We start from the raw sequence: 14,374 nt of genomic DNA on the forward strand, positions 1-14,374 counted from the left end.
GATTGATAGATCTCTGGATATTAAAGGAAAAAGGGGATAATTCAGGAAAATGGTATTCAGGTGGATCAGCTGTAACAAAAACAATGAAAAACCAGGCAAGTCAAGCAACATCTGTGGAAAGAGAAGCAGTCATGGTTTCACATCTGTGACCCTTCATCAAAACTGGGAGAGACCTGTGATCTTGATGAATGGGGGAGGAGGCTCAAAGGGGCAGATGGCATGCTTTTGCTCCTATTTTGTTTTTTTTTGTTATAGTAGCTGTAGGAAGAAGTAAGAGGACAAATTAGGGAAGAAACAGAATAATAATAAAATAGGATTTCAACTATTCTGATATTAATTGAACCGAAGAAGTTAAAAGAGATAAGGGTATGGAGTTCTTACAAAGGATACAGGATTGCTTTCAGATAAGAGGTTAATTAGGGAGCAAATATAATACTCTTTATAATACAGTACGACATTTCCAGGCATTACCACACATTTATTAATTCACTGGGAAAAAGTGTAGTGCCAGGGAACTTGCCGATAGCTGAAGTAATGCCCCCATTTACAAATGGGGATAGAATATGTCTAGAGTATTATAGACCAGTCAACTTATCCCACTGATGGGAAGACTAAGGGAATTCTTAAAAGCAAATAACAGAATAGAGATGAAAAGCATAATAAAGAGTAATCAGCATAGATTTCAAAAGGAAGATCTTACTTGGATAATCTTACTTAATTTTTTTGAGGGTATAAGTAAAAGCCCAATAATCCAGGAACCCTCGGCTCTTTGATGCTAGAGTGGTAAACTTTTGCATATTAACTATTGCATTTTACTTCTATTAACACCTAAACATACTTTTCTCTCACTTTTTTTTTAATATATACACATGTTATAAACAGCATAATAAATTTTCCAGTGAACTCTTGAGTTTAAAAGGGAGCAGGACATAGAACCTGATGAGTTCTAGCCTGTAAGCTTCAGCTTGACCCCCAGTTTTCTTGACCCTGACTACATCCACCGACAGTCCAGATCCTTGATCATATTCTGGACCACTGCGGAACCATTAGAATTTCAGAACAATCACACTCCAAATTATCAGATCTTTACTACAATAGTTATACAGTCTATGTAATTTGTCTAGATCTTCTAAAAGCATTCTAGTCTTGGGACCATCGCTGCTCATATTTTAATGGCTTAGACTTTAGAGTCAAGAACAGAATTTTTAAAATTGAGAATGACATCAAATTGGGGTGGAATAGTTAGTACTGGGGTGGACTGCAACAACGTAGGAGGACGTAAATAAACTTGCAGAATGGGCCAATAATAGCTAGGTTTAACACAGATAATTGTGAGGTAATACATGTTGGTAGGAGGAACAGGAAGGTCACGTTACCCGAAAGATGAGAATCTAGGTGGGGTATAGGAACACAAAGGGATCTTGGAATCTAAATATATCAGTCATTAAAAATTGTGTCATAGGTTGGCAAGGCCATAAAGTAAGTAAACCAAGCACTAGATTTTAGTTCTCAACGGGTCGAGGTAAACAGAATGGATTATGCCAGAGGTGTATCAAGCTTTGGTTAGATCACATGGAGTAATTCATATGGTTCTGGATGCCATTTTATGAAAAGGACAGAGGTAATGAAGAGAGTGCAGGAAATATTTACAAGGACTGTATCATAAATACACAGGTATACATGTAAAACTGATGTACAGACTAGGTCTCTTTCTTTTTCTCTTGACAAAAGGCTGACAGGTGACCAAATAATAGTGTTAAAATAATGAAAGGTTTTGATTGAGTGGATACAGAATGTTTCCGGGGTGGGGGGGGGGTGGAAAGAAGCATAACTAGAGGTCACTAATGTGCAATGGTCATCACAAAATCATAGAGGGTTTGGAAAAAACATCTTTGCCCAGAGTGTTGAGAATGTGGGTGAAGCAAATGGGTATGTATGCACTTACAGAACGCTGGACAAGCAGAAAAGAGGGCTACACAGATAAATTTAGGGAAGGAAAGATTAGAAGAGACTTAAATGTAAGCAGAAATGCAGGCACACACTGGTTGGGCAGAATGGTCCATTTATGTGCCATATACTCTACATAATCCTGTGCAATTCCATTCCAATATCATCATAGTTAATATTTTTATTCAAATTCTAAAATATAAATTAAAGCCAAATTCAAAAGAAAATTATCAATTTAAGGTGTTCAGCCTTAACGGGAAAATAATAACAAGGTGCATTCTTTGGTGAGATATCTTGATACAAATCCGTCAGTAGCCGGTATACTTACTTAAGCAAGTCTCCAATTCTGCAACATTACAAACTATCCTAAAAGCTTCTATTACCAAAATTTACAAAAGTCAAATGTACCCCAGAATCAAATCCTTGTACCTTTGTCAGGAGGATTTTTAAAAAAGTGATCCTGCTGGTATTGATGTTAAGAATGGGCATTGCCTCAGCAATCAGTACAAATCTTGAACCTGAGACTTCATGCCTAAGGGTGTGAATTAATCATCCTTAGGTAGGTTCAGAGGAGAAAACTTCTAACTGACAACACTGATTCCAATTATGTGTTGGCAGTATCATTTATTAAGGTGCTTAGAATACAAGAAATAAGAGCAAGATTGGGCCATATGGACTGTGGAACATGTTCTGCTACTCAATAAGATCATAGTTGATCTGATTGTTGACCTCAACACTTTCCTGCCTGATCTTCATAACCATCAGTTCCCCTCTAGTCTATGAACGGAACTATGAATAGTCAAAGAACTTCTGATTCTTATCCAAGGATTTCAGCAAGACAGTTATTCTAAGAGCATGGTCATTTAGAGCTTAGCTGCTGAACAGCAGTTAATAAGATAGCATTGGAAGTAAGGAATATTCTGGTGTATTTTTTCTTTAATTTTCTCATGAATTTGACTTCCCACAAGCAATAAGTTTCCTCATTTCACAATCATTTCAAGCAGGAGATGGGAAAATTTGTATTACTAACCTGTGCAGTAAAGATACCTTCCAATTCGTGGAAGATTTGTATTTTACTCTCTCCAGTGCAGTTTAATTATTTGTAGCACAGAAAACAAACATTGGAACCAATGAACATTTTTATTAATTTTTGGAAAAAAGATTAAATATTTGTATATTTTAATACATTACAGTAAATCAAAGTAATTCTTTTGAAATCAATACTTATGCTCTGTCAATCAAAATAAAAAAAAGCAATGTTTAGACTCTTTTTACTTTGGACCTCTAGTAACATTTATAGTAAAAGGCAAGTAATGGCTTCTGTAAATTACTAAAAAGCAGCAATCTCTCACACTCTATAGATATTATAGAGATATTATAGAGATAAATCTGATTAAAAATTTATTTTTGATATAATTCATTATTTTTTGTAATTATTAATTTTTATACCATGGATACTTTGTGTTTTGTGCCTTAACCAGATTAAGTTCAGAATCAGCAAATTTAGCATGATTCAATAAATAATTCTACAAAGCAAAATTCAGTGACCGTCAAAAGAAGTGATCCTCAGTGCTGGTTTTCAATGCAACTTGTGTCCCTTTCCTCAAGTAAAAATTATAGTGCAGTTACTCAAATGCTTAAGCCATTTCCATAATTTTATACAAAGGAATAAAATTCATTGCTTGAGGACAGAGAGAAGATTTTCTAATTCTTCTTGAGTTTCTTGTTCCTGTGAATGGAAGGAAAATATCTGAGAAATGCCACTTCTTGTTAATGGTATTTTTATACTCCTCTCTCCCAATAATAATTTTTGCCATTCACCCTATGTATATCAGAGATTTACAGAGTGGAAAATGGAGGAATGGTGTGGGAAGTGAGTGAGGGATCAGGCAGAAAGATCTAAAGGAGTTACAGTGAACAAGAAAATTGTGGCTGAAGTAGAAGCTGAAAGTAGAGTTACTATCAACTGTCCAGGGAACTGCGATCTGGATATTGTTGAGGCAAGATATGGCAATACAATAAAGGGTGAGCATCAAATTACATGAATCATTCACACAAAAAGTTCAAAAGCTTCCAAAATTTCTGCAGAATTTTTGGAATCATATATTAGAAGGAATGCTGAATACCACACATCTACTATGCATTGTCAAGGAACAGATAAAGGATAAATGGAAAGGGGTTGCATGAAGTCTGTAGAACAAAACTAAACAATGTGAACTGAATGCTTAGTTATACTGATCAACCAGGTTAAGTAATCAGAAGATGCCAAATTAAAACTGAATAGTGCTCTGACCAGCTCTTTTTTTTTGTTTTGGTCACCAAGACAAAAGGGAAATTTTCAAGGATTGAAGACAATGCAGGAATTAGTTTTGGGATTTATCCCTAAAGTCAAATAATTGTATTAAAAGCAGAAATTAGACAAATAGAGGCTCTACATGCTCTCTCTAACCAGAAGATAACTGTGAAGGCTTCTTGCATTAGTGTACAAGCTATTAAATATCATTGAATTAGTATTCATAATTGATTAAATCAAAGGTTGTCAAGATATCAGAATAAAAATATTTCAATAGTGGAAGAAACATTTGGGAAAGATGGTAGGAAGAATAACGCAATGACTAATATATAGATGCCCGTTAAGACCATTTGGGAGATTTTAATTTCCCAAACAGCGACTGGCATCTCCATACAGTGAGGGGTGTAGATGGGGTGGAATTTATTAAGTTTGTTCAGGAAGGATTCTTTACACAATATGTAGACAAGCCTACAAGAGAAGAGGCTGTGCTTGATTTGGTATTGGGAAATGAACCTGGTCAGGTGTCAGATCTCTCAGTGGGAGAGCATTTTGGAGATAGTGATCATAATTCTATCTCCTTTACGATAGCATTGGAGAGTTAGGAACATACGGACTAGAAAGGTGTTTACTTGGAGTAAAGGGAATTATGAGGCTCGCAGGCAGGAAATTGGAAGCTTAAATTGGGAACAGATGTTCTCAGGGAAAGTACGGAAGAAATGTGGCAAATATTCAGGGGATATTTGTGTGGAGTTCTGCATAGGCATGTTCCAATGAGACAGGGGAGTCACGAGAGGATACAGGAACCATGGTGTACAAAGGCTATAATAAATCTAGTCAAAAGGAAAAGAAAAGCTTAAAAAAGGTACAGAGAGCTAGGTAATGTTAGAGATCTGGAAGAGTATAAGGATAACAGGAAGGAGCCTAAGAAGGAAATTAGGAGAGCCAGAAGGGGACATGAGAAGGCCTTGGTGGGCAGGATTAAGGAAAACCCCAAGGCATTCTACAAGTATGTGAAGAGCAAGAGGATAAGATGCGAAAGAATAGGGCCTATCAAGTGCAGCAGTGGGAAAGTGTGTATGGATCTGGAAGAAATAGCAGAGGTGCTTAATTAATACTTTACATCAGTATTCACTATGGAAAAAGAGCTAGGTGACTGTAGTGAGGACTTGCAGCAGGCTGAAATGCTTGAGCATGTAGATATTTGGAAAGAGGAGGTGCTAGAACTTTTGGAAAGCATAAAGTTGGATAAGTTGCCGGGACCAGATGAGATGTACTCCAGGCTGCTGTGGGAGGCGAGGGAGGAGATTGCGGAGCCTCTGGCGATGATCTTTGCATCATCAATGGAGACGGAAGAGGTCCCAGAAGATTGGAGGGTTGCGGATGTTGTTCCCTTATTCAAGAAAGGGAGTAGAGACAGCCCAGGAAATTATAGACCAGTGAGTCTTACCTCAGTGGTTGGTAAACTGATGGAGAAGATCCTGAGAGGCAGGATTTATGAACATTTGGAGAGATATAATATGATTAGGAATAGTCAGCATGCCTTATGAGCCTAATTGATGTGTTTAGTCACATCCTCAAAAAAATTCAATGAAGGGAGAGCAGTGGATGTAGTGTATATGGATTTCAGCAAGGCATTTGATAAGGTACCCCATGCAAGGCTTATTGAGAAAGTAAGGAGGCATGGGATCCAAGGGGACATTACAATGTGGATCCAGAACTGGCTGGCCCACAGAAGGCAAAGAGTGGTTGTTGAAGGGTCGTATTTTGCATGGAGATCAGTGACCAGTGGCGTACCTCAGGGATCTGTCCTGGGACCCTTACTCTTTGTGATTTTTATAAACTACCTGGATGAGGAAGTGGAGGGATGGGTTAGTAAGTTTGCGGATGACACAAAGCTTGGATGTGTAGTGGATAGTATAGAGGGCTGTCAAAGGTTACAGCGGGACATAGATAGGATGCAAAGTTGGGCTGAGAGGAGGCAGATGCAGTTCAACCCAGATAAGTGTGAAGTGGTTCATTTTGGTAGGTCAAACATGATGGCAGAGTATAGTATAGGACTCTTGGCAGTGTGGAGGATCAGAGGGATCTTGGGGTCCGAGTCCACAGGACGCTCAAAGCAGCTGCACAGGTTGACTCTGTGGTTAAGGCGGCATATGGTGTGTTGTCCTTCATCAATTGGGGAATTGAATTTAGGAGCTGAGAGGTATTGTTGCAGCTTTATGGGACCCTGGTCAGACCCCACTTGGAGTACTGTGCTTAGTTCTGGTCGCCTCACTACAGGAAGGATGTGGAAGCCATAGAAATGGTGCAGAGGAGATTTACAAGGATGCTGCCAGGATTGCAGAGCATAGCTTATGAAAGCAGGTTGAGGGAACTCTGCCTTTTCTTCTTGAAGTGACGGAGGATGAGGGGGGACCTGATAGAGGTATATAAGATGATGAGAGGCATTGATCGGGTAGATAGTTAGAGGCTTTTCCCCAGGGCTGAAATGGTTGCCACAAGAGGACACAGGTTTAAAGGTGCTGGGGAGTAGATATAGAGGAGGTGTCAGGGGTAAGTTTTTTTTACTCAGAGTGGTGAGTGTGTGGAATAGGCTGCTGGCAACAGTGGTGGAAGCGGAAACGATAGGGTCTCTTAAGAAACTTTTGGATAGGTACATGGAGCTGGGAAAAAGAGGGCTATAGGTAAGCCTAGTACTTTCTAAGGTAGGGACATGTTCAGCACAGCTTTGTGGGCCGAAGGGCCTGAATTGTGCTGTAGATTTTCTATGTTTCTATCTAAATAGAGCAAGGTGAGCTAAGAATGGTAGAGTAAACTCCCTAATGAATAATGCATCAAAAAATCTGTACTTTGGATAATACGCAGTTGTGTTTTCCAACTATTCCTCACTGCAGACACAAAATAATTTTTGCAACCTCTTCCATCAGTGTATTTTAATATATGCAGCCTCAGGTCAGAATAATAAACATACTTCAATAATTCGTCCTTTGCTTAAATGCTACATTTTAGGTTTGCAGAATTCAAATACTTAGAAGTTATACTTTCAATCATAAAACCGCATGGGAGAGCCAGACCTTGCAATTTGACAGATAAATATTCAAAATGTCAAACATAGGACAAAAAACAGAACAGCAGAGGAAAAGGCCCTTTGACCCACTATGTCTGTGCCAACCATAATGCCAATACAAACTAATCTCATCTGTCTGAATGTGGTCTATATTCCTGCATTCCTTGCCTGTCCATATGCCTATCTAAATGCATCTTAAACGTCACTATTGTATCTGCTGCCACAACTTCCGCTGGCAGGATGTTCCGAGCACCAATCACTGTGTAAAAAAAAATAAATCTCCTTTAAACTCTCCCCCTCTCACCTTAAAGTTATGCTCTTTAGTATTAGACATGTCCACCTTGGGAAGAAGACTCTGACCATCTTCCTATCTATGCCTCTCATAATTTTATATACTTCTATCAGGTCGTCTCTCAGCCTCCGACACTGCAGAGAAAACAATCCAAGTTTGTCCAACCTCCACTTATAGCTAAAATTCTCTATTTGAGGCAACATCCTGGTGAACCTCTTCTGCACCCTCTCCAAAGTGTCCACATCATTCCTCTAATGTGGTACCCAGAACCGCACACCGTTGCCCAAATATGGCCTTACCAAAGTTTCATACAGCTGAAACATGACTTCCCGACTTTTACACTCAGCTCCTCAACTGATGAAGGCAAGTATGCCAATATACTTTCTTTACCACCCTATCCATCTGTGTTGCCACTTTCCAGGAGCTATGGACTTGCACCCCAAGATCCCTCTGAACATCATTGCTCCTAAAGGTCCTGTCATTTACAGTTCAGTTATTTGTTTTAACTAAAAGAACAGACTACACAGCATTTGAATGCTTTCATGTTAGAAACTAGTTTAACAGATTACATTTCTGTTGTTCTGATGGATACATTCTTGGAAGATGCATAATGCAACGCAATCAGGCATGCAAGCTGTCTCCCCAGCCATGCAAACCCTATAATTTACCTCCTCTTCCTCTCTTAAAGTTATACTCCATGTTACACTCTGCACATCAGTCCATTATTTTACCAAGCTGGTCATTTTTCAATAGTGGAAGAAAAAACTCTGGGAAAGATGGTAGGAAGAATAATGCAAGGACTAATATACAGATGCCCGTTATATGCATCTAATATAACGGGCCAGCTAAATACAGCAAGGTGAGCTAAGAATGGCAGAGTAAACTCCCTAATGAATAATGCATCAAAAAATCTGTACGTTAAATAATATGCAGTTGTGTTTTCCAACTATTCCTCACTGCAAACACAATAAAATAATTTTTACAACCTCTTCCATCGTGTATTTTAATATATGCAGCCTCAGGTTAAAATAATAAACATACTTCAATAATTCATCCTGGGAGAGTAAGCCAAATACTGGGAGAGTATTCAGTGGTAAGAAGTATTAATCGGCAAGTCAGATTAAGGTGCATATTTTGAGGCAGAATACATTGAATAGGAATTAGAAGTGGTAACCTGTTGATTTTCTCCTTTATTTCGGGCAATAACATCTGTTGTGATGTTGTTATGCCACCTGATTTATTCAATACAGAGCAGAAAGCACATTGAAACATTCTTGTCTGTATCCAGTCCTGCTCTCCTTTGATAAAATGATGACTACCATCAGCCTAGCCTGAACAGAACACCTACTTGACTACCAGTTTCTTTAATAGATCCCACCAGCCCCTTTAACTCTCAGTGCCAACAATACAAGGAACCCATGCCTACTGTGTCAGTAAGATTGAGATCAAGTGCTGAGATGCCACTGCTACATCTACCTTCACCACTAGTAATACATGGGATGTGAGCATCAATGGGAAGGCCAGCACTTGCTGGCCATCATGACACATCTGTATTGTAACTATTTACTTATCGTGATTCCATATCCGTACCTAACCCAAACTGCCAATTTCAGTTTCGAAATTATCAATTGACTCACAGTCATAGCAGCTTTTTTTGGGAGAGGGATCCAGAAGGTCCAAGGGCTTTGACCTTTTGACCATTTTTGCTATGGTGGGAGATGAACGCCACCTCATAGATAAACTAGAGCATAGGAATCACAAATGGTTAAAATAAAGGGCATATCAGCAGAACTATACAGCTGCTGGTGCAGGTCACAAACATATCTAGATTCCATTTGAATCTGCCATCTACATGTAAAAACCGACATAGTTATCAGACACTGGGGCCTTGGAAAAGTTTTCTCTCCCCAAAAGGACTTGCAAAGGTCAATTACAATACCATTGTTGCCATCCAAGGCCATACACATACTTCCAGTCAAAGGAATTTAATTATCATCAGGGAACTTTCCCCAGGCAGCATAAAGTTACCAAAGCCAACCGTAATGCTGATACTACTTCCTCATGAGGTCAGACCCAGCTATTGATAAGATCAATTTACTAAATCACAAAGCACATCATAAACAACCTTAGATTAAATTTGGTCTGCAAAATACAATCATGGTCATTTGATGTATTCTTACAGTGCTTTATGTTTATGTGGAAAAAGGTTGAATTGGTTGTTTTAGCAGCATTAATTTCAATATAATTACCTCTATAGCATCAGGAAAGGAAACAGCCATGTCACACCACATTTGTGCATTAGTGTTCTGTCCAAGTTCTTTGTAACACTGAAGGTAAAACACAGGGAAGATTTGGAATGCATCACAAAGAGCACTGATCATCGGAACACAGACACTTATGAGATTTAAAATAGTTATAATTATATTTCTATGAAATAATGAAAATGTCGTACCTACCTTTGTCAAATAAACACAGTTAGCTTTGGAATACCTCGGGTGTATTTCCTCTACCTGGAAAATTCAAAACACATTTACATACAACTTAAACCGAAAAATAATAAGGAACGGATTGACATGGGGTAGTATCCATTCTTCAAGCCAAGAAAGCAACAGCCAATTTTCAGGATGAGCCATGAGACTCCACTAGAGAGATTAATAAATTGATCTGCAGCTCTCTCACTGCTATCTATGGATCTGAAGTTAGCTGTGTTGCATATATGAGAGATTTCCATTATTCCATCAGAGGCAGCTATGCTTTCAGCTGCCTAGGCTTCCATCTTTTTCAGAAACCCTGCCTTTACTTCTCTTTCCTCCTTTAAATTACCCCATTTCCTTGATCAAGGCTGTGGTCAACTGTCTTAATGATGCCTTATGTAGGTTAATTTTTGTTTGATAATTTTTCTGTGAAAAGCTGTGTTATGTTTTATTATATTAAATGTTATATACAGTATATTCCAATAGTTTTGGTAAATATCTCTGTATAATGTCAGCTTGAATTATATAGACGATTAACAGTAAAATTATGGTTTCAAAGCAAGTGAAGCTAGTATTCAAGTTCAAGTTTATTGCTGTCATAGGCATACATGCATAGTGTATTAATGCCATGAAAATTAGCTTTTTGCAGTACAGTACATTGCAAGACAAGGTCAAACACAAGTTAACAAACTTAAATTAACATAAGTTACACATAACTTACACAACAATGACACGTGCAAGATTGAGGCCAGAAAACGGGTTTCAAGCAAATTTAAGTAATTAATATGAAGAACTTAATTTCACTTATGCCTGGAACAATCAGCCAGACAGAATGTTAAAAACAAATCAGTATGAGCTAATGAGTTAGATAACTGACTAAAAAATGTTAAATGGCCATCTGTTGCCTTATATTGTTACAACTGGAACAACTCTGAATGACCTTCAATAACTCTTGCTGGAATATGCATTTGTGGTCTGGGCCAGGGACCATGAAAAGCTGAAAACTAAAATTGCAGATATTGACACAAAGAATAGGCATTTCAATTGTTGCTGATTGTATCAATCATTCTTCGTCTTTATAATTGCCTAATACAATTAATATATGATATTGAAGAATAAATGCAACATCCCAGACGTCTCTGCTTCGTTCCCAAATGTTTTAAAATCAATACCTCAGTCTAATTCAGCAACTAAACTGCAAGCAGGGTACTGAAAACTGAGTAACTGGCAGGTTTATTACCTTGAGAAAACATTCCAATGCATCTTGTATGGTTGAATTTGGTGGCTCTCCAAACAAGGCTGTAGCTACTTTTCTTTCAATCCACGACAGCTGAGATGCCTGCAAGCCAAGCAGACCAAATGTTATAAAGACAGCACTGAAATCAAATATAAATTCTAATTTCAGGATTAGTTTACAATGACTATGGTACTTATATAGAACCTTTAACAGAGAAAACCATTAAAAATCACTATACAGGAGCAAGACTTGAAACCAAACCAGAAACTACAGAGATGTTATGGTAAATGAAAAAAAAACTTGGTCAAAGAGGCATCTTTAGTGGTGCATCTTTGTGAAACAGAACCCAAGAGGCAAAGAGGTTTGTAGGGAATTCTAGAGCTTAATGTTTTGCCAGCTAGACAAATACCTGGCAATACTGGAGCAATAAATCCCATCAATTAAGAGATTACAACTACAAGTCCAGTTATCTGGGAGAGTTGTAGGACTGGAATTAGTAGATACAGGGATAAATAAATCTATGGAAAGATGTGGAAACAAAAATAAGAACATTAATAAGTGAACACAGGTATTATGGGCTAATGGTCCTGATGCAAATAATAACCCAGGTAACAGACTATTGGATGACCTCAAACTTAAAGAGTAGAATGGGTGTCTGACCTATGTGTGCTGTAATTGTGGGGTTACCTTTGCCACTCTCCAATCTAAAGGAACTGTTCCATAAACTATCGCATTTTGGAAGATGACATCAAATGTATCCACTATTTCCACAGCTATCTCTTATTGGGATGGAATTATCAGGCCCAAGGACTTATTGGCTTTCCGCATCATTAATTTCTCCAGTACCATTTTATATTCATTCTAATTTCCTTTAATTCTCCTTTTCAATAGACTCTTGGCTCTCACATATCTAGGTAGTTATTTGTGTGTCTTCCATGAAGGTTGAAACAAAGTATTTGTTTAATGGTTTTGCCATTTATTTGTTCCCCATTATAGGTTCTCCCATTTCTGACAAGTGACCTACATTTGTCTTCACTAAACTTTTTCTTCCTATATACCTGTAGAAACCTTTACAGTCCATTTTTACGTTGCTTACAAGTTTACTCTCATACCCTAGCTTTGCTCTCTCAATCAAACTCTTGGTCCTTTTTTTGCTGAATTCTAAACTGGTCCCATTCAAGACAGAAATCAACAGAATTTTCGATATGTGGAGAATAAAGGGATATGGGGTTAGTGTAGGAAAGTAGCACTGAAGTTAAAAAGAAGCCATCTTAATGAATGGGGGTGAACGCTCAAAGGATAGAGTGTTTACTCCTGCTTCCACCTCTTATGTTCAGCTAACTACACAAATATAAAGATAGATTGTAATCTATTCAATAAAACAACTATCTAACTATGAAAATGGCATCCAATGAATAACCAACAGTGTCCCAACTTGCCTTTCTGAAGTTTAATCCTAATTTAATCTTACCAATTTTTTTATCAATCTTAAAACACCTACTTCAACAATAAAATTTAAGTCTAATAGTTCAGTTAATTGATTTTTTTTTGGTTAGGTTTTTTTTAAAACAGAGTGTGGTGGGTGCCTGGAATGTGCTGCCAGGGGTGGTAGTGGAGGCAAATACAATAGAGGCATTTAAGAGGCTATTAGATAGGTGCATGCACGTACAGAGAATGGAGGGATATGGACATTGTGTAGGCAGAGGGGATTAGTTCAGTTAGGCACTTAATTACTAGTTTACACAACACTGGCGCTCCACAAGGCTGCATCCTCAGCCCCCTACTCTGCTCCCTATAGATACATGACTGCGTGGCCAGATTCTGCTCTAACTCCATCTAGAAGTTTGCAGATGATACCACCATAGTGGGCCGTATCTCAAATAATATGTTGGAGAACAGGTAGGAGATAGAGACCCTAGTAACATGGTGTCATGACAACAACCTTTCCCTCAATGTCAGCAGAACAAAAGAGCTGGTCATTGACTTCAGGAAGGGGGGGATAGTGCACATACACCTGTCTACATCAACAATGCTGAGGTTGAGATGGTTGAGAGCTTCAAGATCCTACAAGGGAACATCACCAATAGCCTGTCCTGGTCCAACCACGTTGACGTCATGGCCAAGAAAGCACACCAGCAACTCTACTTCTTCAGGAGGCTAAGAAATTTGGCATGTTCCCTTTGATCCTCACCCATTTTAAATCGATGAACCATAGAAAGCATCCTATCCAGATGCATCATGGCTTGGTATGGCAACAGCTCTGCCCGTGACCGCAAGAAACTGCAAAGTTGTGGACACAGCCCAGCACATCACGGAAACCAGCCTCCCCTCCATAGACTCTGATTATGTTGGCTGCTTTACCAAGGCAGCGAGAACTGTAGACAAAGATCCCAGTCACCCCGGACAGTCTCTCTTTTCCCATCAGGCAGAAGATACAAAAGCCTGAAAGCACGTACCACCAGGCTTAAGAACAGCTTCTATCCCACTGTTAGAAGACTATTGGATGTTTCCTTGTACAATAAGATGGACTTGACCTCAACATCTGCACTCTCTTATTGTTTTAACCATGTACTACCTCAATGCACTGTTGTAATGAATTGATCTAAATGGACGGTATGCAAGACAAGTTTTTCACTGACCTTAGTACATGTGACAATAATAAACCAAATTTACCAATTTTAATTAGTTTGGCACGAAATAGTGGGCCAAAGGGCCTGTTCCTGTGCTGTACTGTTCTATGTTGTATTACCTTTATGTATTAACTGCTGGGATACTAAATAATTAAATGCTGCCAACGATGGTTGAAAGGTTAGTACAGAAATTACAGAAATGCCAGTTTATAAGCTTGTTATCTCCATTACTTCTTTGATAACTGACATTTACCTGTAGCTACGAACAATCTGCTGGAGGAACTCAGCAGGTCGAGCAGCATCTGTGGGGGTAAGGAATTGTTGATGTTTCGGGTCAAAACCCCTTATCAGCACCACCTTTACCTGTAGCTTTTGCAAATGGTTGTACATTCTATGCTGTCTGCTATCACATGGGTCATTAATTCAGAAGCATA

General features: G+C 38.5%; 1 protein-coding gene across 1 annotated transcript in view; it reads right to left on the bottom strand.

Annotated features, from left to right (window-relative positions):
• Window positions 1-2,288: 2,288 nt before the first annotated feature.
• Window positions 2,289-14,374, bottom strand: part of LOC127575028 (regulator of microtubule dynamics protein 2) — a 78,461-nt gene continuing 66,375 nt past the window's right edge. The window contains exons 7-10 of the mRNA XM_052024632.1: window positions 11,314-11,412; window positions 10,056-10,109; window positions 9,849-9,926; window positions 2,289-3,676 (exon numbers count right to left, since the gene is read on the bottom strand). Of these exons, the coding sequence (XP_051880592.1) occupies window positions 3,623-3,676; window positions 9,849-9,926; window positions 10,056-10,109; window positions 11,314-11,412 (285 nt within the window). The 3' untranslated portion in view covers window positions 2,289-3,622. The remainder of the gene's footprint in view (window positions 3,677-9,848; window positions 9,927-10,055; window positions 10,110-11,313; window positions 11,413-14,374) is intronic.

The sequence above is a fragment of the Pristis pectinata genome, chromosome 10 (assembly GCF_009764475.1).
Source record: "Pristis pectinata isolate sPriPec2 chromosome 10, sPriPec2.1.pri, whole genome shotgun sequence".
NCBI lineage: Eukaryota > Metazoa > Chordata > Chondrichthyes > Rhinopristiformes > Pristidae > Pristis > Pristis pectinata.